Source organism: Carassius auratus, chromosome 14, assembly GCF_003368295.1.
Source record: "Carassius auratus strain Wakin chromosome 14, ASM336829v1, whole genome shotgun sequence".
Classification (NCBI taxonomy): domain Eukaryota; kingdom Metazoa; phylum Chordata; class Actinopteri; order Cypriniformes; family Cyprinidae; genus Carassius; species Carassius auratus.
In genome coordinates this window covers 32,536,286-32,563,637 of record NC_039256.1, presented here as the reverse complement: position 1 = coordinate 32,563,637, position 27,352 = coordinate 32,536,286, and the positions used below count along the sequence as shown (strand labels likewise).

The 27,352-nt window shown below is 37.7% G+C and overlaps 4 protein-coding genes across 4 annotated transcripts; 1 reads left to right on the top strand and 3 right to left on the bottom strand.

The window, feature by feature from the left end:
* Nucleotides 1–936: 936 nt before the first annotated feature.
* LOC113113337 (solute carrier family 23 member 3-like) lies at nucleotides 937–1,853 on the bottom strand. The gene is made up of 4 exons (XM_026279451.1): nucleotides 1,719–1,853; nucleotides 1,288–1,424; nucleotides 1,123–1,193; nucleotides 937–1,004 (listed from the first exon to the last, which is right to left on the bottom strand). Exons 1-4 carry the CDS (start codon nucleotides 1,851–1,853, stop codon nucleotides 937–939), a joined length of 411 nt encoding a protein of 136 aa, XP_026135236.1.
* A 4,092-nt stretch (nucleotides 1,854–5,945) lies between these two features.
* On the bottom strand, nucleotides 5,946–14,423 carry LOC113113336 (myc box-dependent-interacting protein 1-like). The gene is made up of 14 exons (XM_026279450.1): nucleotides 14,401–14,423; nucleotides 14,070–14,095; nucleotides 11,707–11,831; nucleotides 11,431–11,486; nucleotides 11,175–11,219; nucleotides 10,676–10,748; nucleotides 9,475–9,597; nucleotides 8,571–8,652; nucleotides 8,164–8,177; nucleotides 7,502–7,699; nucleotides 7,121–7,174; nucleotides 6,249–6,311; nucleotides 6,042–6,143; nucleotides 5,946–5,960 (listed from the first exon to the last, which is right to left on the bottom strand). The coding sequence occupies exons 1-14, from the start codon at nucleotides 14,421–14,423 to the stop codon at nucleotides 5,946–5,948; spliced, it is 999 nt and encodes a 332-aa protein (XP_026135235.1).
* Nucleotides 14,385–22,497, bottom strand: LOC113113335 (E3 ubiquitin/ISG15 ligase TRIM25-like). The gene is made up of 7 exons (XM_026279448.1): nucleotides 21,883–22,497; nucleotides 21,322–21,417; nucleotides 21,009–21,242; nucleotides 19,689–19,848; nucleotides 16,915–17,054; nucleotides 16,290–16,382; nucleotides 14,385–15,434 (listed from the first exon to the last, which is right to left on the bottom strand). Exons 1-7 carry the CDS (start codon nucleotides 22,495–22,497, stop codon nucleotides 15,417–15,419), a joined length of 1,356 nt encoding a protein of 451 aa, XP_026135233.1. The 3' UTR covers nucleotides 14,385–15,416.
* A 2,153-nt stretch (nucleotides 22,498–24,650) lies between these two features.
* LOC113114431 (leptin receptor overlapping transcript-like 1) lies at nucleotides 24,651–27,140 on the top strand. The gene is made up of 4 exons (XM_026281368.1): nucleotides 24,651–24,799; nucleotides 25,792–25,867; nucleotides 25,947–26,133; nucleotides 26,286–27,140. Exons 1-4 carry the CDS (start codon nucleotides 24,784–24,786, stop codon nucleotides 26,400–26,402), a joined length of 396 nt encoding a protein of 131 aa, XP_026137153.1. The 5' UTR covers nucleotides 24,651–24,783; the 3' UTR covers nucleotides 26,403–27,140.
* The last annotated feature ends 212 nt before the right edge of the window (nucleotides 27,141–27,352 follow it).

Sequence of the window (27,352 nt, the reverse complement as noted above, 5' to 3'; positions counted from 1 at the left end):
AAAGCCAACCAGACCAGTCAAACCCACAGCGAGCTGCACCATACCTGCAACCACAGCCATGCTCTCCAACTGCACCACACACAAACACATACACACAATACGCCAAGTAGAATAAGTATTATGACACTTTACTGGACAAGCATTGACAAACTCGCACAGACAGATTGTCAGTATATATATATATATATATATATATATATATATATATATATAATATATATATATATACATACATACATAAATGATTGATATATTACAGTTTTTGTTGATATTTTTAATTTGATTTTATTTCAAACTGTAATATCGTGGAATGTTATTACAAATACTTTTAACAATAACTGTTTTGTTTAAATACATTTTTAAAAAGTTATTTGTTACTTTAGTTAAAGTTGTAGTAATTTTCTTGTTTTGTCATTTTCATTATTTCTTTTGTATATAGTTTTGATTTAAAAAAAAAATAATAATTTTCTTATTTCATTTTAGTCATTTTTTTTTCAATGAAAATTTGAAATGTAGCTGACATAAAGTTTAATTATATTAAAGGTAAAATTTTATTTTATTTCAAGAAGCAAATTACCTTTAAAAACCCTTAAATAAATAAATGAATACATATTTAATTTAGCATCTATTTTATTTCAAGTAGCAGAAATAATTTTATTTCAGCCTGCCCTGGGACTACAGGTGGAAATTAGCATAAATGCTACAACCTGATATAATGCATCTCTCCTTTTTAAGGTTAATGTATATTTTACAGTGTCCCTGTTCAAATAAATAAAGTTAAAAAAAAGCTGTTATAAATAAATACATTTAATAAATCAATTTGCCTACTTTTTGTGAAGTGGGATCTGCTGTTACAATGCGTTACTGTAGAACAATGTGACAATGGAGGGTGGTCTGAATGTTCAGCACCACGGACAGCACTGTGCTCTACCTCTCTTATTGGGAGTGCTGGGCCACAGGCTCCTCTGGTTCAGTGCACTGCCCCCTGCAGGCCACAGCAGTCCCTAACACACAATACAATATTATTTTTTCTGTAGATGTGTTTCATTGGGTTTGTTAGTGTGTTTAAGTGGGTAGGTATTTAGAATGTCTTTGGCTTCACTTTAATTCTGTCATTCTCACCTGACTGAGCAGAAAGCAGAGCCAAGGCAGGGATCAGAAAGTCCAAAGATGGAGCCAAGATCAATGGCAAACTAAAACAGAGTAAACATTGGACTTATCTCTATAGATGCTTTAGTGCAACTATATCAGCTCACATGGAAAGCAACAGGGTAAATGTAATCTTACCGTGATCCAATCCAGCTCTGCAACAGCGTAGATATACCTGAGTTAAAGAACACATAGGCCACTATTCTGTCTTTGTCTACTTCCTGAATGAGTGTTTCCACAACCAGCGCACACAGAGAGGACAGAACCAGCACATGCTGTGTGGAGACAGAGAGCAAAACACTTTTTACTTTTTCAGTTGTTGTGTTAAATGTTTGCTCTGAGAACATCCTGTCTATGTAATTCATTATGAGGTAAGATTTCAGCATTTGTAACTAAAATGTGAAAGTATGTTTTTTTAAGTTACAAAAGAAAATCAAGGATGGACTTCACTTTCAACAGCTAGAGTATAGCTGTGATCCACAAGAGGAGTTAAAGTGCATGCTTACTGTGGCTATATGACTTTTTTAACTTTCAAAAGAGATAAGAAAAATAAATAAATAAATACTTACTTGGAGTGCAAGGGCAATATTCAGCATCAATGAAGGACTGGAATTCACATCTAGGCTCTCTATTCTTCTATGCCATTCTTGGTCCAAAGGTTGCTCTTTACATGAGAGTTTCTTGCATCTATGTGTCTTCACCATTGTTTTTCTCTTTTTTTCTTTCCTTTTTTCTTTGTCTTTCCTTACTATTTGTGCTGTCACTCTTTTTACAGTGTTAACTAAATTCCTTCTTTCTTTCTCTCTTCGATTCCTCCTCACATGATGGCCTTTGACTCAGTTATGCAACGTGTGGTTTTTCATCAGCATTACTCCTTTTAATCATTATCTTCCCATTGACTTAAAATAACAATGGATTATTGCAACAGCTTTGCTTGGGAAGCTGATATGACTTGTGGAGAAATCTGTGTTTTTGACTGTAACATTACTGTTAAACTTACCCTTTTGAAAAGTGTGCTAAATTGTAAGAAATTTGCAATTATAGTGTGCTTCAAATCTTAAAAGCATTCTTTAAAAAACTGTGCTTGCAGCTAATATATGACATAAAATTCCACTTAAGCACACTTACAGAAAGTAAAAAGTGCACTTTAATAAAGTAATACTTGAAATACATTTTAAATCATTTTAATTATCTTAAAACATTGTCATGTTTTAAAGAAGTGCACTTATTTTGATGTGTTGACTAAAATATTAAAGCACATGTAAAGTACTTGATCATAATTTTAAATGTATTTTTCAAATATATTACATTTAAATTATATAAATTTTAAATCCACTTAATTTAAACTTTATTAGAAATGGGTAAATACATATATATTTGTGTGTGGTGTGTGTGTGGTGTGTGTGTGTGTGTGTGTATATATATATATATAGAGAGAGAGAGAGAGTAGAAATGACAGCAATATAATTTAATTTCAGCAGTGCACTTTAACTTAAGTGTCTTAAGTGTAAATCTTTCTAAGTTGACATTTATACATCATCTGAAAACTGAATAAATAAACTTTCAATTGATGTATGATTTGTTAGGATCTGAAATTCTGGAATCTGAGGGTGCAAAAAAAAAAAAAATCTAAATACTAAATATGGTAAGAAATGTAGAAAATATATTCATGCAACATGATCTTTACTTAATATCCTATGGATTTTTGGCATAAAAGAAAAATCTATAATTTTGACCCATACAATGTTAAAAATATACCCCAGCGACTTAAGACTGGTTTTGTGGTCCAGGGTTAAATATTTAAAAGACAATAGAATTAATGAAATTATATAAATTAAGTCATAAAAGCTCTCTAATTTTTTCTAATTGCATTTCATATTAATTTAATCTATAATAGTTTTTCATTTAATTGCAATGAACACAATCACAAATCACAACTGTTTCAATTACAATCATTTTGCACGAGTATATTCTTATTTCTGTAATAAATATTTAAATATATATATATATATATATATATATATGGACAATTTGTGCACACAAAAGATGAAATCTGACAGGATTAAATCCATGTTATTAGCACTGGTGAGTCAGCAGGATACAGGACTGCAGAATGACTACTCATGGCTTACAGTGGCGCAAAGTGACCCTGGTTTCCCAGGCCAACCTCAGCAAAAAAACATCAAGTCACTACACACAGACACACTGCTCATGGATTTAAGTATGCTCCTTTCACATTCACACTAGTTATAGATATAGATATGCTCAGAGAATTTGTATCTTTAGTGAAGAAATGTAACAAAACTACACAATGATCACAGACACAATTGCAACAACACAACAACACTAGCAAATATCGTAACTGTGCTCAAATACATGAAGAGGAAGTGTTTGTCCACCAACAAGGTTTTTCGATTTAATTAAGAGCTTGTGTGAGGTCATTAAAGATGCATTGGCAGCTTAAATAACTCAGTAATCAGTCTCTATACAAGATCACATTTATTTCTCAGTACTGGATACCAAAACCTAGCACGCAACACGTGCTTCAAACCTGGTGAAGCATGGCAAGACCTCCCTCAAGCTTGCGTCACATGACGCGTCCAGTTAGCGAGAGATCAGGGGTAGCAAGCAAACCAAACAAGTTCTCATTCAGCACAACAGATGACTGGAAATCGATATCTCCGCCATACCAGCTTGAGTTCAGTTCCTTATAAAAGTTCAAATCCTCACTAAACCTGCTCTTGCTCTGAGATTGATGGTACTTTCTGATTCAAACATGAAAAGACCAGAGTATACAGCACTGAGAAAGACCCCAGGTAAAGCCAGTGTTCATGGCACATAAAATCATTTGAACTCTCATTTGACTCACAATGTACAAAAATAAAACTATAATTACAGTGTAAGAGGACTGAATTCATATTATGCATATTCCAAGTCACTTTTGAATGTTCTACTGTATTAAAAACTCACACAAATGAGCATTAATACCCGCTTTCAAATCACAAAATGCCATTATCCAATATCTCTGATGTGTCTATGAATACGAGTCATGAAGAAATAAAAATCTGTGCAGAGATTATTGCATTTCATGTTAAGAAGGACAGAAATTCTCCTTCAGTTGATATAAACCGTGTTTTACTAAATGACTGTGACAAGTTATGTGTATATGACTCAATTTGCACAGTGAAGAATATTAACCACATTCATTTCTGAAATGGCTTCATCAACAACAACAACAAAAATCAGTGGACAGTAATATTGTGTATAAGGTAAGCTAAGGGTGAAAGATAGCACACAGGTTCATATAAATATAACCTGAGCAAGAGTCTGGGTTAAATACATCAGCCTCATTAGTGTCATCGTTAACTGCATATAGAATGAGTGCATATGTTTTTTGTTCGTTAATGAGAAGGTTTAAATACTCCTTTAACTATATTAGATGGTTTTATTTTACCTTTTGAGTTTGTTTCTGATTTAAACATGCAGAAATGGATCTGGTAGATCTTTGACTCTGAGACGTCAAACTCGATTTCTTCAAGGAGTGTTCAGCTGTCGTATTTATTGTAGGACTATGGAACTGAAGGCTGGAATTCACAACGTGACTTTTGTACAGATTTTTGCCCCTAATTTACAGTCTGGAGGAATTGGCGCTAGTTGCTGATTTCGGGCTGTTGGAGTTGACAGATTTCACAGAAAATTCAGCCTGTGATTTCATCCAATCAGAGGATATTAACCGTTTAGAATTTAGAACACATATTGCTTTTATTTGTCACACACTCTTAAAAATTAAGGTGCTTCACACGATGCCATAGAAGAACCCTTTTGTCTACATGGTTCCATAAAGAACCTTTAACATCTGAAGAACCTTTCTGTTTCACAAAAGGTTCTTTGTGGTGAAAGAAGGTTCTTCAGATTATAAAAGCCAATAAAGAGATGGTTCTTTAAATAATCTTTGACTGAATACTTCTTTGTGAACCAAAAAATGGTTATTTTTAAGCAGCTTTATTTTTAATAGTGCATCTCCTAGAAACAATAACAATTTGAAGTCGTTTGTAGTTTATGACCCTCAGTTATTTAGTGTTTGATGTCCAGTTTTTCCTCTGTAACCATTTACAAAGATGGCAAGTGTACGACGCCTAGTGTTTTTTGTGTGCTTTTTAAAATCTGTTTAGATTTGAAAAGCTGTATAGTGCATTCCAGTCTCAAGAGGAATATTAATCACCTTTTAAAAATAAATACTGTTTGCTTCAACCTGTGACATTCTATATATATCATGCAGCTAGTACTCAGTATTGGACTATAGAGACTGTTTTCTCACCAGTTTGTTTGCTCATCTGGATTTCGACTTTAAAACATTTCCACACAAAATGGGACATGGTTAAGAATGTCTAGTCTAAAAACATTTGCAGCAAAGACTTATTTTGGGTATTTTACTCCATCTATTAACAAGGCGAAACTAGTTAACAGAATACAACTTATTTTATCAATGGTTGTTCCAATCTTCTTATATTTGCACCGTGACAAATATGAGACATGGTGACAACAACGCAAAGACTAACCTGTCAACAACTTCCACAAACATAACCAGCAGATTGCCTGTGACTGTGCATTTGTTAGTGTAGTACAGTGTTTTTTTTGTCTGCATTTTGAGGGGAAGCAATAAGGAGTTATACAGAAGGATTAACAACAGGTCAAGTGGATCACAGCCACTCACATCCTCTGGGTGAAGTTTTCAGGAAAGACTCCTTTTTTTCCCTTGATCTTTGTGCTGAATCCAGTCGGACTCTTTGACTCCACTAACCACCTTCATCCTGTAAGCACAGAAACACTGTTAAGTGATGCTAAAACCAAGATCTCTTGGGTATGAACTGATCAAAACGACTATACTTAACCTGCTCATCCTGGTTTTCATAGCTTACTACCAGCACCACATCTCCGGCCTTCAACTCCAACTCATCAGAGTCATTGGCATTGTAGTCGTGCATTGCTTTCACCTATATTCACACAAATACATGTCTCACTTCTTCTGCTAATGAAGAACAATGTTAGTTAATTAAAAGAACAATGTTAGCTAAACTGAAACATAATTTCGCACTCACTTTGAACAGGAAGGATTCTGGCATCTCTACACTCTCTGTGCTCTCTGTGGTCGCCTGTGCAGTCTGGGTTAAACAATAAATGTCAATAAATAACAGACATAAGCGTTTTACTTTTTTATGTATTATATTAATAATTAGCATCAAAACATGAAATGTGCACCGCTTGATGTCTGACAAGCTAATGCTACACTTTGGTAGGTGTTTAGGACTGCTCTGGGGGTCTGCAGCTGCTCCTTCAGTCCACCAGAGGGAGTCCTAACTCACTTATTAGCCTTCAATTTTTTATTTATTTATTTATTTATTTTAATACAAGGCTCACCAAGGCTACATTAGATAAAAAAGTAAAAAAAAGTAAAAAAAAAACATATATATACATATATAATAAAAACAGTAATAATCTGAAATTTAGCAATTTAAAATAAGTGTTTTTTTATATTAATATATTTTAATAAACGTCTTTTTTTATGTGATGACAGATAAATTTCAGCTCCAGTTTTCATTGGCACATGATCCTTCAGAAATCAGCCTAATATGCTGATTTGCAACTCATTATTATCAGTGTTCAAAACAATTGTGCTGTATAATGTTTATGTGGAAAGCGTGAACATTTTTGTGGTAAACAACATTTTTTTTTTAATCGAAATCTTTTGTAACATTATTAATGTCCTAACTGTCACTTTTGATGAGTTTAATGCATACTTCCTGAACAAAAATAAATACATTTTTGATTAGTAGTGTATGTTGATAAAGGGTTTGAGTCGCCTATGGACTTCCTCTTTGTTCTTTATGCTGTTTGCCTTGGGTTGGATGATCAGATTTTACACTTTGGATCGTATGCTATGCCTTATATTATTTACTTACTCATCACTTACTTCATTTATGGTTTCAGCTACTGCCTCTTCTGTAACAGCTACCTTTTCTGTGACCTGCAAAAAGAAAAGACCGGGAGATAGAGAAGGAGAGGGCCAATACAGATTGAAGAATAAGAGGTAGAAATACCAAGAAGAGCAAAGAATTGAAAAAGAGAACAAAAAGATGCGTATTACACAGCTATCCTCATAACATAGCAAGCCCAGCTGTAGCTGTTACTACTACAACTACTCAGCTACTATTACTACTATTAGCTCTGCTACCAGCATTCTCCCTATTGCCATGCTAAGCAACTGTTCGCCTCCATCCACAGGTTCCTACAGGAGCGCGACCTCAATATAGCACAGCTCAGCTCCTGTCAGCTTGCGCTATGAATTTTGTACCTGAGCCCCATCATCGTCCCACCCCTGGGCCTGCTGGGTAGAATCATTGTCATTCCCCTGCACAGGCTGAGAGCCATCAGGTTGGCTACCATCATCATCCCAGGTAGCCTGGGTACCATCATCGCCCCAGCCAGAGTGCCCAGGCTGGGTACCATCATCGTCCCATGTCTGAGGGACCTCAGCTTCCTTCTCTGTTTGCTACAGAGGCAGGGAGGAGGGTGGGTTTGGCGGTGAGGGGAATGGTGGGAAAGGGTACATGTGGGAGCAGGGAAAAGCATGAGCAGGGATCATTCAGAGAGGAGAAAGAATGAGGAGCCAGAGAGAGTGTAAAACACAGATGAGCATTTCTGCAGCTGAACACACAATACTGGAGGTCATATAGCCTCTATGGAAGGATGTGGGACATGCACATTAATATCGCAGACAGTTACTAAAGCAGGACAGAAAGACATTTACAATCTTTATGCTGGAAAGCTTTGCAGTGAAAGGAAATTAAATGGAATAGCTTTTGTTGCAACTGACAGACTTCCTCAACCATACATATACTGAATATTATTAGCTAAATTCTTTAAAATGGTGTAGGATCCTGTTTGAATTAAAAGGAAAGGTTATGTATGCTGCCTATACACTACAACTATGAGCGAACATAAAAGCACACTCACCTCCCAAGTCTCCCCAAGGCTGTGAAAAAGCATAAAAGCAAAGTTAAATTAATGACTAGACAAAGTAGATTTGTCAATTTGATGTTCCATTGCATGCACACTTTGAATATGTTATAATGCATGATTTAAAACATACTGTAAGTGTTGTAGTCCTCGAGTTTGGACGAAACCAGACTCAGAATCCAGTTCTCTAGACTCCATATTCTCAGGAGCATTAAGACTCGGCATAGACTCATACTTGAATGAGCTGGTCTTTACTAGACATAGAAAATATGGCCTTGGGCTCAGAACTGTGTCTGGTCTTGCCTGAACCTGAGTACTGCAACACTGCTATAAGCTAAATTGAATGAAAGTTAAATAAAAACTGTAAGAAAAAAAAAACTGTTTTTAGTTCCTCTAATTCTGACAGACCTGTGCGGCTGGTGTGGTGGCAGCCTGAAGTGAGTCCAGATCCATATCCAGAAGATTAGCAGTGGCTGGAGCATCATACTGACAAACAGAAAGAAAATTCCTGTGAAATTTTGCAGGAAAAAAAGCTCCATTGTCACTTTCAGACGAGAAGGTTTCTGTTGGTTAATAAGCAGGAAAAATTGTTTTACTGAATTAAACCTGTTGCAAAATTTGAGTGGACAAATCTTTTTGAAATTCCAGATTACATGGATTCTTATTGAAGTGACTGCAATTCATCCATGACAATTTGCAGAACAATGGTAAATGTGACCATATTAAATTTGCAAGGGTATCAGTTTATAAGAATTTATAATATATATAAGAGCATGATGTCTAACTATCAAAACAAAATATTTGAATCCTTGAGTTTGAAAAGGAGCCAAAAAGTATGATTTGGATTTGAATTTAAGAAAGTAAAATCAAATTGATTTACATTCCAAGAAATGTTTATTCTATGCGAAATGTTATGTTTATTTTTCAGTATTATTTTTCAGTTAATTATTACAAAATTTCTATTCCATCCATAAAAAAGTATTTAATTTTAATATTAACATATTAACTACCAATTTTACAATTTACCCAAGTGGAGCCAAACACCAAACAGACTTAAAAGATGGAAACTTTTCAAAGAACACCTGAGAAGTGACCTGCTATTGCCATGTTCTTCATACCAACAATATTTATTGTATTTTAATTCAGTAAACTCATTCCAACTCAAATTCAACATCCTACTATTCAAATTCCAGCTTGGGAACTGTGAGGAAGTCTGTTTTTCAAACTATTTTAGCAAGTCCTAGTGTCTTTACTAGTAGCATAATTAGCCCAAAGACGAGAATTACAAGAGAAGAAAGTACTGCAGACCTGTGTTGGCGAAGTGACACTTATGTTTGGGGCGGATGCCTCACCAAACAGATTGATAATGTTCTCCTGCTTCATATCCTTTGATGGAGTAACTTTAGGAGGTGGAGGAACCATAGGCTTTAGCTAGAAACACAAAAATGAAATAGGTTTCATATTTCATTTAAAAATCACTTTAATACTGGCAAATCACAGTCACAATCACAATTATAAATTTTGGGGTACTGATTCCAAAAATAGTGCTGTTTGCTCAAGCACATCATTTTACACTATTTTATGTGTCCTGATGCAATTCCTTTGCTAAATGTAAGTTAAATTCATTTAATACCTTGCTTTAATTGTAATTTACTTATGAATGCTTTTGTTATTTTTATATTTGTCCCAGGTCCACAAAACCAGTCTTAAGTGTCAATTTTTCAAAATTGAGATTTATACATAATCTGAAAGCAGAAAAAAATAAGTTTTCCACTGATTTATGGTTTTTAAGGATATGACAATTTTTGGCCAAGATAAAACTATTTGAAAATCTTGAATCTGATGGTCCAAAAAATCTAAATATTGAGAAAATAGCCTTAACATTTCTCCAAATGAATTCTTAGCATTGCATATTGCTAATCAAAAATTAATTTACTGTAGGAAATTTACAAAATTTCTTCATGAAACATGATCTTTACTTTACATGATTTTTGGCATAAAAGAACAATATGTACTTTTGACCAATGCAATGTTGTTTTTTTTGGCTTTTGATAAAAATATACCCCAGCGACTTAAGACTGGTTTTGTGGTCCAGGGTCACATTTATTTTGATATTTTAAGAGCATTAAAGCAGATACATAAATATATGCTGATAATCACCAAATTTAAGATTTTGGTAACACTTTAGTATAGGGTCCAGTTCACACTAATAACTAGTTGCTTATTAGCATGTCTATTATTAACATATTGGCTGTTTATTTGTGCTTATAAAGTACATATAATGCATGACATCCATAATCCTACCCAATACCCTAAACTTAACAACTACCTTATAAACTATTAATAAGCAGCAAATAAGGTGTTAATTGAGGCAAAAGTCATAGTTAATGGTTAGTTAATAGTGAGAATTGGACCCTAAAATAAAGTGTGACCAAGATTTTTTCTCAAGATGCAGGGCTGTGTTATTTTACATGCAAGTACAATGCATTGGTGTTTTCTACATGCATACCTTGGACGGTGATTTGGGTATGGCTGCCGGTCCTCCTGGACTCAGTGTGTGATTGGCATCTTGTGTTTTGTCACTGCAGCATAAAGTACAAATAATGAAATACAGTATCATGGCTATAAAGAGCCCCTGTGTGTCATGCTTTGATTAGGCTCAATGCAAGCACCAATGCTTCACAGTGCAAGTCCTAGTCTTAGATGGCCAGTGTGACCGACAGCTTATCTGAGAGACTTCCAAGCCAGAACTGAAATTCTGTAACTACACTTAGGATAGTACCAAAATTAACAGGTATTCATGCAGACGCAGATACTTCCTGTGCAAAATCAATCTGTTCATGCAGTGAACTCTCAGGACTGCAGACAGACTGCACGAGACAAGCCCCTGTCTAAGTGGGCAGCCCTTGAGGGCACACAAACAGCTTTGGTACGGAACACACGCACACACACACACACACACACACACACACACACTCAATCACACAGCACTGTAGGGCTACCGTTACCTCTTCTGGGCTGTTGATGTCCTCACCCCTTGGCTACCTGTTTTTCTGTGAGAGTGGTGTGTTTGGTTTGTTCATTTATTTAATTGTATAAACTTAATTGTATAAATACTAATTATTGCCATATGCACAATTTACACACCATTTTGAGGCAAAATAGCTACAAAGGAGCCAGCATGGTTAAAATATACAATGAAGACAATGCAGTGCTTATAAATGTAAACATTAAGTATGTATGCTGCATATACATTTGACTAACCTGGACATATCTTGATTTTCTAATTCCTCCAGCGTATCATTCAGATTCTGATTAATCTGTAAGTAAAAACATATATAAACATGGAAAATCAACATCTTTTGAAATGTAGAAGTTTTTCGTTCATATGTTACAGTCAATATTATATTAATAATATTTATATTAATCAATTAATACACACACACACATAAACTACTCATTCACTAGATTATTAACACTTATATACAAAACATAATAACAATGTTCTGTCAGTGGATGGTGTTGAGCTGGAGCCCTTACTTTTCCCATTTCTCTGTGAAACTTCTCCTCCAGACCAGCCACGCTCTGGAATGTATTCACATAAAAGCCAACACGACTGGAAGAGAGCAAACACAGTCTTAGCCCTCCACAAGATGACAACAGACCTCAGTCTAAGACGCTACACCCATGTACCATTTATGACCCATCTGGTGCATATTGCACACAAAAATAGCAAGAGTGAATCAGATTGTCAGGTCATTTCTGTGATTCAGGGTGTACAGGTACTGTATTTGACAAAGTGGCAAATACAGAGGCTCATGACACTTTGAATCTGTGAAATATGTTCTCTTGAATTTTGCTTGAGGTACTTGCTTTTAGCAGTTAAACTGCATACTTATCATTTAGACATTTTCCACTGTCTTTGATGTTATCTGTAAAACAGATACTGCTGTGCAATAATTTGGCCTCCATTTTACTATACAGACAGATCACAAGCTACTGTTGGCTCTTTCTGGAGCAAAGGCACTGGAGGACTTAGCCTCGATGCTTCAAAATATTCTAACTGAGCCTCTGATGTCACATGGACTACTTTGATGATGTTTTTCTTACCTTTCTGGACATGGACAGTAGACCGTACACACAGCTTCAAATGGAGGGACTGAGAGCTCTCGGACTAAATCTAAAATATCTTAAACTGTGTTCAGAAGATAAACAGAGGTCTCACGGGTTTGGAACAACATGAGGGTGAGTTATTAATGAATGAACTAACCCTTTAAATAGCTATACTTTTACTTAAGTAAAATATTTTTAGTACTCTTTCCACCACTGCCCCTTAAGACACGCTCAGGTTTGGTTTGGTTTGAATACACTGAAGGATTGTTAATATACAGTCTGATTCCTTGTTTGGGGTTTTCATTAAATTCATCAATATGTGATGTTTGATGTTTCACTATGACATAATAAATCAGAAGGACAAATGAGGTAAAAAGTTGAAATGTGAGTGAAGTTTTGAACTGTTGTTGGCACTAGTGATGTTTGACGGTTAAAATACATCTTCCAGAAAAAAAAGAACTATGAGAAATGATTCCTAACAGATTTCCAGAGCTGAAAGCTGATTGTAAGCGTCGTCTCTTTCAGAAGAAGATGATCAGATGAGAGTCTGACTGATGATTATATAATAAGACACTCATGAACTGTTTCTCTGTGAGTCTCTGTCACAGCAGGATCTGCTCAAGTCCACTATGATCCTGTTCTTCTAGATGTGTGTTACTGCAGGAACTGGATGTGATCCTGTGTGTGTGAAAGCTGCTCCAGCTCAGTGTCTCTCCTCCTCAGATCATGATCTCCTGCTCCAGTCGCTCCAGTCGTTCTTCAGCTCGACTCACTGCCAGTCTTTTCCTGATCTCTGATCAGTCGTATCAGCTCAGAGCGGCTTCTCTCAATGGAGTGGATGAGCTCAGTAAAGATCCTCTCACTGTCCTCCACTGCTGTCTGTGCAGAGCGCTGTTAGGACACACAGTGATTCAGCTTCAGTGAGTCTGAACTGAGACAGAGACAAACTTCTCTTGTTCTCCAGACTCACCTTATGAGACTCCACAGTCTCTCTCAGCTGCTGGAGATCTTTCTCTCTCTGCTGGATTCTCTGCTGGAGCGTCTTCTGAGTCTCCTTCAGCTGCTTCTGCAGGACAAACAGATGATCGTCAATCTCACAGAAAACTACTGGCCACTAAATCATCATGAGAACAGATCAATCCAGTAAAAGAGGAGCTGATAACTAACCGCTCAAGTTCAATCTCCAGAAGTGATGATCGACTACAATCATCCTACATGAACTGTACAAGTGTACGTATAAAAGTGAAACTTAGAGCTTCACACTGACAGTGTTTCTGCATTTTAACTGATGGAAGTATATATTTTTATGATATGAATTATATGTCAAAGAACAGATGAATGGTGTAATGAAAGCCCATTTTACTAAAGGTTTACAGATCATTTTCAGGAAACTCTTCTTGCAGCTGCTGTTTATTTCTGCTGCAGTGTGAATGCTGTCAGCTGTTAATATGGAGCTGATAAAACACATATGAAGTGAGTGTCAGTAATATTTCATCAGTTTAGTGTTAAATACCTGTTTCTCTGTCCTCTGTGCTGCAGCTGATACAGTGTCGTGGTTTTTATGTTCATCCATCGTACACAGCACACATATACATTTCTGATCCTCCTGATCCCAGCAGTCTGTAATACAGCTCTTACAGTAACTGTGTCCACAGGAAGTGGTCACTGGATCCTTCAGCAGATCCAGACACACTGGACACAAGAACTCTTCCTGAGAAACTTTTACTGAGTGAATACAGAGACACAAACACACTACAGCTCAACTACAGCTTTTCTTTTCCAGAACTCACGTGCTTCCTGTTTCCTGCTTCTGTGTCTGAGTCACATGAGTAAAAAAAAAAAAGAAAAAGCTGATTCCTCATTCCTGCTCATGTAGAGTCTCTCTCTCTCTCTCTCTCTCTCTCTCTCTCTCACACACACACACACACACACGGCAGGTCTTTAAAGTTTACAGTCTCTGCACTGGCTACCTATTAAGTTCCGTACCACTTCTACTAGACAGTTTCACACTGAGTGCAGATATATCTGATCAAATGCATATTAGTATTCTTTAGCTTGGGGTTTAAACAAATCATTTTTGCTTGGTTGGAACAGCAGCTACACTAGTTATGTCTCTATTACCTTCTCTGTTTCTGCCGTTTCATCCCGTGGTAAACTAGGATTTACACAAGCTTCAGTCTGGATCCAGAACACCGGAGAAGAGATATATTAACCCCTCAGAGGACCTCAGAAGATGCTTTAATATATATAACCCTCTAAGTCAATAATCAATTCTAAACTAATTAAAGAAAAAGAAAGGTCAAAATATGAGGCGTTTTATTCCTAATAAGAATATTTATTGTTGTCAGCCACTTTAACATTGTAAATACACAGTTTGAACATTAACAGTGCACGGTGCTTACATACAGGTAAATAAAATAACGTAAAACATGTTTTAATGAGCAGCACCAGATAGCAGAACGACATCGAGTCAATGTTAATGCATCAATCAAATTATAATTGAATCAATGTTGATTTTTAACATTAATTTTTCGTCAGGTTTGCATCATGAAATAATATTATTTTAGAGATGAAAAATAGATCAAGATGATCATCAACAACTTCAAAACATATGAACAGATTCACAGACAGGGCTTAGCTTAAGCCAGGACTAGTCTTAGTTAAATTAGGATATTTAAATAGCTTTTATAAAAAAAAAGTGTGTGCAATGGCAATGACATTTTAAGATCTGTTGGAGCAAGCTATTTTAAGTTAAAACAGCTCAAGCATGCATTTTAAATACAAGAATATGCTTAAAATACAACATACATACAGTATATGATAACATGAATGAGAAAGTGACTTAAACAAATACATGAATTTCTAAAGTGAATGCCAGGAGAAAAGCTTGTAAAACTCACAACATATTACAAATGCACTCTGCATCTGCAAAATAAAAGTAAATACAAATGAAAACTCACAAAGGCAGAACCACTAAAATACCACAGACTGAAACATTACCAGTTTGCTGTTCTGTACTTCACTGATTCAAAAAAGATGTCCTTGCTCCTCATTAAACAGATGTTCAGGACCACAACCGAGTCATTTTTGCACTGTCACAGCAAAGATCATCTCTGAGGCTTGCTTTTTCTCAGCTTTCACTTTTTCTTAGGCATCTAAAGGATAAAAACAAACAGGATGGTAAAACCGCACTATGTTGTAAAACATTTGATTGGTAGTAGTGTATTACTGAAAGAAGGTGGCTCCTAAATATCTATTAATGTGACTTAGTGTACAACAAAATCAAATTGAAATGATAAGTTCAATCAGGGTGGATTCAAATTTAAGACTATTTAGTTGATTTTAGAATAGAAATACCTGCATATTACTTACCCTTAAAGCGTTCATCTGATTCAATTTCTATTTTTCCATTTCTTTCGTGTGCGCTGTAGCTATTTGTGCAAGTTACAAAGCTCAAAGCCTCACACAAAAGGAGTTATTATAGATGTGTGTGTGTGTATCTAAGAGAAAGCAAAAGCACTTTATTTGTTCTTCTGAAAGTAGATGCAATGAGGAATCATTGGTTAAGATTTATTTACAACAGAACAGCACAACACAGATGTTCCAATTTGTGCAATGGATTTTATGAACGTGTATCTAGGAGCGTACACGGCCTGTGTTCTGCAAACACATACGAGCTTCATCACGGCGTCTGTCTCACCACACTGTTCCTCTTTCAGTCTTGAACTGATGCTATGACTCAGGACATTATTAACTGTCTTTACATTTATTTAGAAAAATGAAGCTCATGATTATGGAAAGGGGCTTGTATTTCTGACGTGCTCTTGTGGTGTTCGGCCAATCACAATGCAGCATCTCAGCTGGCCAATCAGAGCAGACTGTGCTTGTCAAAACGTTTGAGAGAGAGGCGGGGCATGGAGGACCTACAATAATGTTCAGTATTTGAAATAGAATGTGTTTTTTTAAAATTAAATAGCGATTTTTATATAATTAATGTGTGTGTTCATTACCTGTGGAGGTGGAAGTGTGAAGCCACTGCGTTGTCCTGACATGACCTCATCTGTGATGTCACGTCCTCCCTGATTAGGGTCTCTGATCCTGATCTAGAGAGACACATTTAGCACACGAAACAGAAGAAATGAGAACATTACTGAGATTTTTTTTTTCAGAAGATTTTTATTTCAAATAAATGTTGTTCTTTTGAATTTTCTATTAATCTGTGAATCCTGAAAAATAACTGTTAACACCTATATTAATCAGAAAATTAGCAGCAAATAAGGATCATGTGTTCACATGGAGTAATGATGCTTTGATTACAGCAATAAAGTATATTCACATAGAAAACAGTTACTGTAAACTGGAATATTTCACAATTGTAAAGTTGTGAAAAATTATAAAAAGGCATGAAATTAACAGATTTATCTGGATAGATATGGACATATGGTTCGCTAGAGCAAATGATTGTTGATTCAGAATAAATTCAAATTAACAACCTTGAGTGATTAATTTATGATACAGTGAGATATACAAACACAATCTACATGAGATAAAGAAATATTAGGAGAAACACACATTCAAACAATGGCCACAGAAAGCACTGAAGCTCCAGGTGAAGAAGACAGATCGATGCCTTACCTGCTTGCGTTCCCTTTTGGGCGGAGCTTGCTGAATTTGAGGGGACGGGGCTTTCAGCAGCTGGGGGGCGGGGTTTGTGATGATGGGCGCCAGGGCAAAAGGGGGTGTGAACTGGGACAGAGCATGGTAATGCCCTCCAGCTGGAAACAAAAATGCCACAGACATCTCAGACTTTCTGAAAATGACAATCTGTGCAATAACTCAATTCAGATTCACAAATCTCTAGGATTAACCTGAGGTGAAATCTCACAAAACACTGAACTGCCAGTGATTCACATGATTACACACACATGCACGCACGCACAAACTCGTGTGCACACACACACACACGCAGACACCCTCTTTTAGCAAACACACAATCTGTAACGGATACATTTTTACATGTAAACCGCACAAAAAACAGTTACGCTCTCATCTGTATACGAACTGGTGTTCTGTACAATAGAATCGTTTTAATGTCCACACAATAACAATAGAACATTGTGCTTTTGTAAAATAATGAAAGCAAACGTTGCATTTTGTATCTACTCTTCCTCTCCCTGCAGTTTGGTAATATAAAGATTCCTCCTTTGAACTCCCACCTCTTCTGTGGGTTTTATTGTTCTCGGTCTGAATTTGGGCTCCTGGGGTCTCAAAAAAGAAACATTTTCAATCTCCAAGGTGAACGTTATGACAACACACTCTCAGAAAAAAGGCTCCATTGGGGTTCTATACAGAACCATAGGGTTCTTTACTCAACTCCAAAGAACCTTTTATGCTAAAAAGGATCTATAATGACAAGAAAGATCTCTTTTGACACAAAGGTTCTTCAGGCTATTATTCATTCATATATTGCATTATTCTGCAATGTATTTGCAATTAAATTATTGTTTGTAGTAACTTTATCACATTTTAATCATGCTGATTTTTGGAGAAAAACTGAAATGGCACTCTTCGTGTGATATTGATTAACTACATAAAATGATATAAATATATACATTTTCTAAGCCCCATATCTTGAATTTTGTGATCATTCACATGCATTCATAAATGCATTTGAATACACCGAATAATGCACAGACAGAACGCACTCAAAATGCACACGCGCACTAGTATGACTTCATCATGTAACTTTACATTAGCCACTTTTTAGGCACGATTTGTTTAGTTTTTGAATATACTTGATACTGTTAAAAGGCACATAATTAAAACAAAAATTACGAGTTCACATATCACACCTAAACACGCTTGGAAAACGTAATTAGAACTAGCTACTAAATTAGTTAAAAATGCCTATCCATATACAGCTATGATGACTCAAATGATTCGCGAACCCGCTACGAACTCCCGAACTGACTCAAATGATTCGCGATGCCCAAACGGACTCAAATGATTCGCCATCCCAAAACAGACTCAAATGATTCGCGAACCCACTTTGAACTCCCGAACTGACTCAAATGATTCGCGATCCCCAAACTGATCCAAATGATTCGCGATCCCCAAACGGACTCAAATGATTCGCGATCCCGCTACGAACTCCCGAACTGATCCAAATGATTCGCGATCCCCAAACTGATCCAAATGATTCGCCATCCCAAAACAGACTCAAATGATTCGCGAACCCACTTTGAACTCCCGAACTGACTCAAATGATTCGCGATCCCCAAACTGATCCAAATGATTCGCGATCCCCAAACGGACTCAAATGATTCGCGATCCCGCTACGAACTCCCGAACTGATCCAAATGATTCGCGATCCCCAAACTGATCCAAATGATTCGCCATCCCAAAACAGACTCAAATGATTCGCGAACCCACTTTGAACTCCCGAACTGACTCAAATGATTTGCGATCCCAACAGGGGCGGAGCGGGGGGGTGGCTAATTGGGCTTAAGCCCCGAATGTTTTGTCAAAAGCCCCGAATCTTTTAGGTTTTTAAAAATAATTTCAACTTTGTTTAATTTCCTCTCAGTCTTTCTGACTGGAGCGGCAAAAAATGAAACAAAAGCACATACCGTGCGTGGTGGCGGACGGTAATGCATCGCGCATCACTCAGCTTGTTTGCCAACTGCCAATAAAAACTAACGAAGAAGAATATAAATCTTCTTCGTTGTTGTCATCAGGGGCTGGCGGGCTATTGTTACTATAGTTACTACTATTGTTACTGGCGGGCTACTGTTTTTCACCGGCTAACCGGCTGAAGTTATGGACATAACAAAGTTTTTTATACGGAACACTAACAATAAACCTCACCGGCCAGAGAGAGATTCAGAAGCAGCGTCAGACGAACCGCGGACAAGTGTTACAGGTTTGTGAATCCGTGACTGTATTGCTGGCTATCTCTTATCTCAAACAGCATCCAAAATAGTGCATTTAGCTGACGTATGGGGGGAAAAAAATCTCCTGAGTTTGCCCCTGGACCCCCCTAGGTTTGGGCTAAGCCCCGAATGTTTACATTGTCTGCATCCGCCCCTGATCCCCAAACTGATCCAAATGATTCGCGATCCACGAACGGACTCAAATGATTCGCGATCCCGCTACGAACTCCCGAACTGATCCAAATGATTCGCGATCCCTAAACGGACTCAAATGATTCGCGAACCCGCTTTGAACTCCCGAACTGACTCAAATGATTCGCGATCCCCAAACGGACTCAAATGATTCGCGAACCCGCTTTGAACTCCCGAACTGATTCAAATGATCCGCAGCACTGGACATTTCTAATATGATGTTCTCCATGATATGAGATGATGATGGACTGGTTTCTGAGAGCAGGTGAATCTCCAGGACTTTACCTCTGTCTGAAATCTTCTTGAGCTGCTCTTTGCAGAAATCCTCCAGTTTGTCTCTCAGCTGATGGACAGATTCTCTCAGATCATCAAAAGAGACAAGAGAACTGAAGAGATCATCATTTCCGTCTGTAGATTCAGGAGGTGCTGAGAGAGACTGGAAACTCTACAGAAAACAGAAATCAAAACTCATCAGCTCCACACTTCACCCAATAAGATGCATCGGTATTGTTCTTGTATAGTCACTCTAAACAGTGTTGTATGAGAAAAAGCATCTGACTTGTCTCATTTACTCTGAACTACTGTAGCTGCACACACTCTTAGGATCTAAATGAACCGCAGACTGAAGGAGCTATGTGTTGGAGCCCACCAGCATGATCACACCGACTCCAGCTCTTCACATGGCCCGCTATCAGTTTTTTGCAGAAAACTTAGCAGAAGAAGAAGAACACCTGGGTGGAACTGTGCATGAGGTTTCTAAGGTCTAATATTCACGCCTCTCAGGATGGGCTTGTCCAATGAGGAAGGCTGAAATTCCAAGCAGGAGGTTGGAAAAACCACTCGAGTGGGGGATAATGCTAAATCACTAAAGGTTCTTAGAGTATAGTTAAAAAAATATAATATATACTCTCAATTAGATCATCCGAAGATGAATTCATAGAGAACAAACATGATATATGTAAGGTTACATGAATGAGAGGTTCAATCATAAGCATGCATAAACAGTATACAATACAAAAGACAATATGTGATATAGAACAGTAACAACATACACGATGAACCGAAGGGTGTGTGTGTTAATACAGAGAATGGTTTTCCTATGAACTTTTTAGAGAAGAGTCAATTATTATGAGCATTATGTGCCTGTTTTAGAGAGACTTGTGTAAGGGCTGCCCTGCCCACATTGCGTTCAGCCATAAAACCAGTGTTATCAGAAAGTGTGTATTTGGTTACCCTGGAACCAAAAGCCTGTTCGGCCTTTTTGAGGTGTTAGTTGCATGGATAGATGAGGGGGCTTTAGATATTATTTGTTAAATATAACAAATAGTTGTGTGTCTGATTGGTCCAAATGCTACATACCATAGATATTACCAGAGCACTCACTCGATAGAAGGATGCAGTTATTTCATGGATGGAGAAAGAACAATAGGGCTTTTCACACTGTGCTTAACCCTGGGTTATCGTCATTCTAAACACTGCTTTTAACCCGGGGGAAAGAAACATTTCACACCTGTAATTTGTTAATACCTGGGCTTATGAAACCTTGCTCCACTGCATGTACAATGTTAACCCCACTCTGATCCTGTTCTTGTAGATCTGTGTTACCTGCAGGAACTGGATGTGATCCTGTGTGTGTGAAAGCTGCTCCAGCTCAGCGTCTCTCCTCCTCAGATCATTGATCTCCTGCTCCAGTCGCTCCAGTCGTTCTTCAGCTCGACTCACTGCAGTCTTTTCCTGATCTCTGATCAGTCGTATCAGCTCAGAGCGGCTTCTCTCAATGGAGCGGATGAGCTCAGTAAAGATCCTCTCACTGTCCTCCACTGCTGTCTGTGCAGAGCGCTGTTAGGACACACAGTGATTCAGCTTCAGTGAGTCTGAACTGAGACGGAGACAAACTTCTCTTCTTCTCCAGACTCACCTTATGAGACTCCACAGCCTCTCTCAGCTGCTGGAGATCTTTCTCTCTCTGCTGGATTCTCTGCTGGAGCGTCTTCTGAGTCTCCTTCAGCTGCTTCTGCAGGACACACAGATGATAGTGAGTGGTAGCCACAGAAAACTACTGCCACTAAATCATCATGAACAGATCAATCCAGTAAAAGAGGATCTGATAACTAACCGCTCAAGGTTCAAACTCCAGAAGTGATGATCGACTACAATCATCCTACATGAACTGTACAAGTGTACGTATAAAAGTGAAACTTAGAGCTTCACACTGACAGTGTTTCTACATTTTGACTGATGGAAGTATATATTTATTGTCTGTATTATATGTCAAAGAACTGGAAAATAGTGTAAAGAAAGGCCATTTTACTAAAGACTGTGTTGATAAAGGTTTACAGTTCATTTTCAGGAAACTCTTCTTGCAGCTGCTGTTTATTTCTGCTGCAGTGTGAATGCTGTCAGCTGTTAATATGGAGCTGATATAAACACTTATGAAGTGAGTGTCAGTAATATTTCATCAGTGTCTAGTGTTAAATACCTGTTTCTCTGTCTTCTGTGCTGCAGCTGATACAGTGTCGTGATTTTTATGTTCATCCATCGTACACAGCAGACATATACACTTCTGATCAGTGCGACAGAAAACCTCGAGGATCTTCTCATGTTTCTGGCAGATCATCTCCTGCAGTCGTCCAGTGGCATCAATAACTTTGTGCGGCTTACGTGAATGAAACTCCTCATGACGGTCAAAATGAGTTTGACAGTAAGAGTCCAGACACACCAGACAGGACTTGACGGCTTTGTATTTTCTTCCAGTACAGACGTCACACTGCACATCTCCAGCTCCAGCGTAACAGTCATCAGAGAGTCTGGTCTTCTTCAGTTTCTCCACCACTTCAGCCAGCATGGTGTTTCTAGATAAAGCAGGTCTTGGACTGAAGGTCTGTCTGCACTGAGGACAGCTGTAGAGTCTCTTCTGATCCTCCTGATCCCAGCAGTCTGTAATACAGATCTTACAGTAACTGTGTCCACAGGAACTGGTCACTGGATCCTTCAGGAGATCCAGACACACTGGACACAAGAACTCATCCAGCTTCTGTGTCTGAGTCACGTGTAAAACAGGTTTGTCTGTGGGACTGTAAACCAGCAATCTCATTCCTGCACCCGTAGAGTCTCTCTCTCTCTCTCTCTCTCTCTCTCTCTCTCTTTCAAACAAGCATAGGTCTCTGCAGGAAAGTAATGGGAGTTACCAGATCAAGGTGTTTTTACACCATGATACCTGATTGGTTGATGTAATAGTGACGTTAGGTTTAGGGGTGGGGTTGGGAAAGGGGATCATTTAAGCCCCTTTCACACTGCCATTCCGGCAAATACAGGGGTAAAGTGTTCCTGCAATTGTTCCCTGGTCGCTAGATTCTGCACTTTCACACTGCCAGTGATGACCCGGGATATGTGCGTGCTTTCACACACAACCCTTGAAGATCCCGTAACGACACGTGACATCAGCGCGTGACGTGTAATGTACGAGTCGACAACGCTCCGCACGTTATACTTTCACTGAAGCAAGCAAACGATCTCTGCATCAGCGCGGAAAGTGAGGAACTACCTGATCTCTGCTTCATTACAGTTTGCACATATGTTTTCGTCGCGAATGTTGATCTTCCTTCAAAACAGCCGGTAAAAGAGTCGCGCGATAATGTGCATCATCACTTCGACACGGCATTAGATCTGGCTTTTGTTCACACAGCGCTCGTCCCAGGACTGAACCCGGCAATGTTACTATGTCCCCGAGCCGGGTTAAATGCTGGAATCAATCCCGGGACGTGGTTGCATTCACACAGAAGGCGACCCGGCAATGTTCCGGCAATATACCGGGTCCGACGTGCAGTGTGAAAAGGGTTTTAGATTGCATGATTTAGTTTGAAAACAAAACCAAGACCTAAGTCTCCTTTCAAACGCTGGTCATACACTCCCCAACCCACAATCCCTGCTGGTACCAAGACTTGAACCCAGGACACAAGTTACAGAGGTTACAAGTTCAACTCTCTAACATTTCACATATTTTCAACACTGGTTCAGGTGGAGCAGCAGTTACTACACAGAGCCGTACTCTACCGAAAACTAACACAAAATCGCTTTCAAAATCGACAAAGAATCGCCTGCGATTTTAACATCGATGTTGTGTAGATTGTCAGTGAATTACGGCTCTGTGTAGTAAATGCCAACCAGTGTTGCCAAGTCTGCGGTTGTTTTACAATAAGATTTATATTGTACATTTTGAGGATTGTAATATTCTTTATTTTTTCTTCTTTTTTGTGAGATATTTGCATTGTTTATTGTGATAAGAAAAAAAAACAATAAAAAAAAAAAAAAAAAGTCTGTGGTTGTTTTTCATGTCCGCGGTTCGAAGCAGAGATTGTTAAAGGGGCTGAATTCGTAAAAAAAAAAAAAAAAAGAAAAAAGAAAAGAAAATAAACCATCTCTCTCTGCCCTACAGATTAATGGTGATTTATGTACAGATCCAGGAATGATCTCAACTTTTGTGTACAACTTTCACAAAAAAATGTGATTCCTCTCTTTTGAGTGTTTGTGATGAAGTTCCAGGTATTAATGCAGACTTTAAATTACTATGTGACTCTGACCTCTCTATTAATGAAATGGAAGAGGCACTGAAATCTATCAAAAGGGGTTTACTTTTTTTTTTTTTACTTTACTCAATTTGTGAATGTCCCTTCACATTGTAAAAATCATAGATTTGATTTAGTTATGGCAAATAATGCTTTTGTGTCAAATCTCTCTACTATAGATGCATCTCTCTACTATACGATTAAAACAACCCAATGTCTCTTTCGTACATACAGCTCTCTGGTATAATGGTTCTGGAAAACCCATTTGGGCCAGTATAAAACAGAAATTGACACTGCAAGGTCTTCATATTTTTCTCAGAATATTGACAATAATCATAAAAAACCTGGGCAGCTTCCTTGATGTTGTCAGGCCTTTCATGTTAAAGGATATTTTATGGACTGAACAAACATGGGACATTTAATTCCTTCACTGTAAGTTTTGTTCTCAGGATTGTATGTTGTGTTGTTGTTGTTTGTAAGTTGCTGTTAGAAGGGTGGGGTGGTGAATGTAACTGTAAGTGTTAAATTAATTTAAACACTGAAACAAAAAATACACGATATGCATTCCGTCGGTGATGTGATATTTGTTCGGTCTTTGTTTAACACACTTATTTAATGTAATGTGTTGATAAGGTGTTACATGTTGTGGGTTACGCTCTTCTTCGTCTGAGATGTTCTGCGGTCACCGGAAGTGGTCTCGCGGCGCATGCGCAGTGTGCAGAGCAGCGCTAGCGGAGCGGAGGAGCAGAAGAGCGAGGAGTTTCTTTAGCTTTAATTATTCAACCTATTTATTATAGTGTTTATGAATCTACGCGATGGCGGGAATCAAAGGTGAGCGACTTTACATGTGTGTGTTCGCGGTGTGTATGTGTGTGTGTGTGTGTGTGTGTGTGTGTGTAATAACGAGCGGTGGGGTGTTTATTAGCAGCCGCAGATTTACATCCTCCATCGAAATAAACACACACACACACACACAGATCAGCTCTTTGTATAAATATTAATACAGCTCTCATAGAAACACACACACACACACACGGTGTTGTAAATGATGTTGAGCTGTGAGCGGATCATCTGATCATCACATGAGTCCGTTATTCATCTGTAGAGGTTTTTTTTTAATTATCAATATTATCATTATGAATCTGAACACATTATAATCAGAAAACATAACACGGCTGATAATTCAAATTTGGGAATATGAAGGAATTTAGGCTACAAATTGTACATTATTTCATACATGTGTATATATATATATATATATGCCAGCATCGTCATGTGTTATCATAGAAATATTTGGTCATTTAGTTACTTTTTGGCAGAACTTTTACAAAATGTATTTTGAAAAATAGTTTTTTGACAGTTTAGTTGAATAACCGATGACAAAAGAGACCAATTATATGACTAACATATGTTTGTATTTGAATTAATGATGTCATAATAGCAACACTATGAATGTAAATTAGCTTAAGCCAATAGACTTTAATGAAAAGTGAAGGTATTTTGTTTAATATTTCTTTTATTGTTTTTAACTTTTAGTAAAAAAATGTGCTAATATTTATCTATAATATATAAATATTTCCAAAATATATACTATATGTGTATGATCATCATATTATTCTGATTTCTGAAGATCATGTGACACTGAAGACTGGAGGAATGATGCTGAAAATACAGCGGAGCATCACAGAAATACATTACACTTTAACACAGATTCACACAGAAAACAGATGATTTATATTTATAATAATATTTCTCAGTTTTCTGCTCTTGCTGTACTTGTATGTAATAAACACATGTTTGCTGACTGTTGTTGTTGTGTGCAGCTCTGATCAGTCTGTCGTTCGGAGGAGCGGTCGGGCTCATGTTCCTGATGCTGGGCTGTGCTCTCCCCGTCTATAAGTGAGTGTGTGTGTCTCTCTCGTGTGTGTGTGTGTGTGTGTGTGTGTGGAGCATCTGCTCACGCTGTGTTTGTGTGCAGTGCGTACTGGCCTCTGTTCCTGCTCTTCTTCTACATCCTGGCACCTATCCCATACTGCATCTCTCGCCGCGTGGTGGACGACACAGACTCGGCCAGCAACGCCTGTAAAGAGCTGGCCATATTCCTGACCACAGGCATCGTGGTGTCCGCCTTCGGGCTGCCCATCATATTCGCCCGCGCCGATGTGGTAAACATCTTCATCACACACTGTTCCTTCACTGACACTGACACAAAAATAAAACAACTGAGTGCGATCTGATGATTTAAGTGCATTGAGGCGCTTTGTCTGTTTAACATGAAGTGATGGGATTGATCTGACTGAATAATGTATGTGCACAGATGGCGTGGGGAGCCTGTGCTCTGGTTCTGACGGGAAACATCGTGATCTTCTGCACCATCCTGGGCTTCTTCCTGGTGTTCGGCTCTAATGATGACTTCAGCTGGCAGCAGTGGTGAAGCACGCCGATCATCTCAGCTCATCACTTATTTATTACCGCCGTCCACTGATAGACGCAGGAGTCCAGTGCAATACTTGTGTTACTCTGACATGGCTCTGACCTCAGCTAGACGTTCAGGTGGTCGCTCACAAACACTGGTTCTTCTTCTGCTGCTTTCTGTTACTCTTCAGTCTTTAGCTCTTCAGAGTTTATTTATTGGTTTTTGTTTTCTGATGATCGTAGTAAACGTGACATCGTAGACTGACACTCATTATGTTATTTGGGATGATTGTGTTTGTTGGTTTGTATTGCACGTAACATGCAGATAAAACACAGATCATGTTTGTTTGTACATGCAGACGAGCTCATATCATCAGTTTCTGTAAATCTGCAGAACTAACGCAGAATCAGAGAGAGTAAAGTCAACATGAGAAGTCACATCAAGTCTTATTCTGTCACACATTAGTATGAAAGCCTGTCTTTTATCGAACCGTTCTGACTTCTTCCCCAGAACTGTAAGCTACAAACCCAGGATTGTGAGAACAAAGTTAGTTTATATCTCTCAGTTCTGAGTTGTTTATTGTGAGATGTACTCGAGCTCACATCTGTGTAAGTGTTTAACTGCGGTTTCATGTGGACTTTGAATCTCTGTTATTTTATATCTCCTCACCGTTTGTGCAGAAACAGCACAGCTAACAATGTGACTCTTCCTCTTTTCTTGTATTTTTTCTTTTTTTAAATAAACAGCATTTTTGCCAAAAAATCAATTGTATGTTTGTTGTCATTGCAGCTGATGTTCCGTGAAAAAAAGTGGTTTATAATTGTTGTTTTCCACTCATAAAATGCAGTGCATTTCACATACCATCACATTATATAGAAATGTTAAATTATTTTGATAACTTAAAATAGTCACAATTTATTAAAAATTAAACTAGTTCTCATTATCCTTGAAGAGGATTAATTTTATAG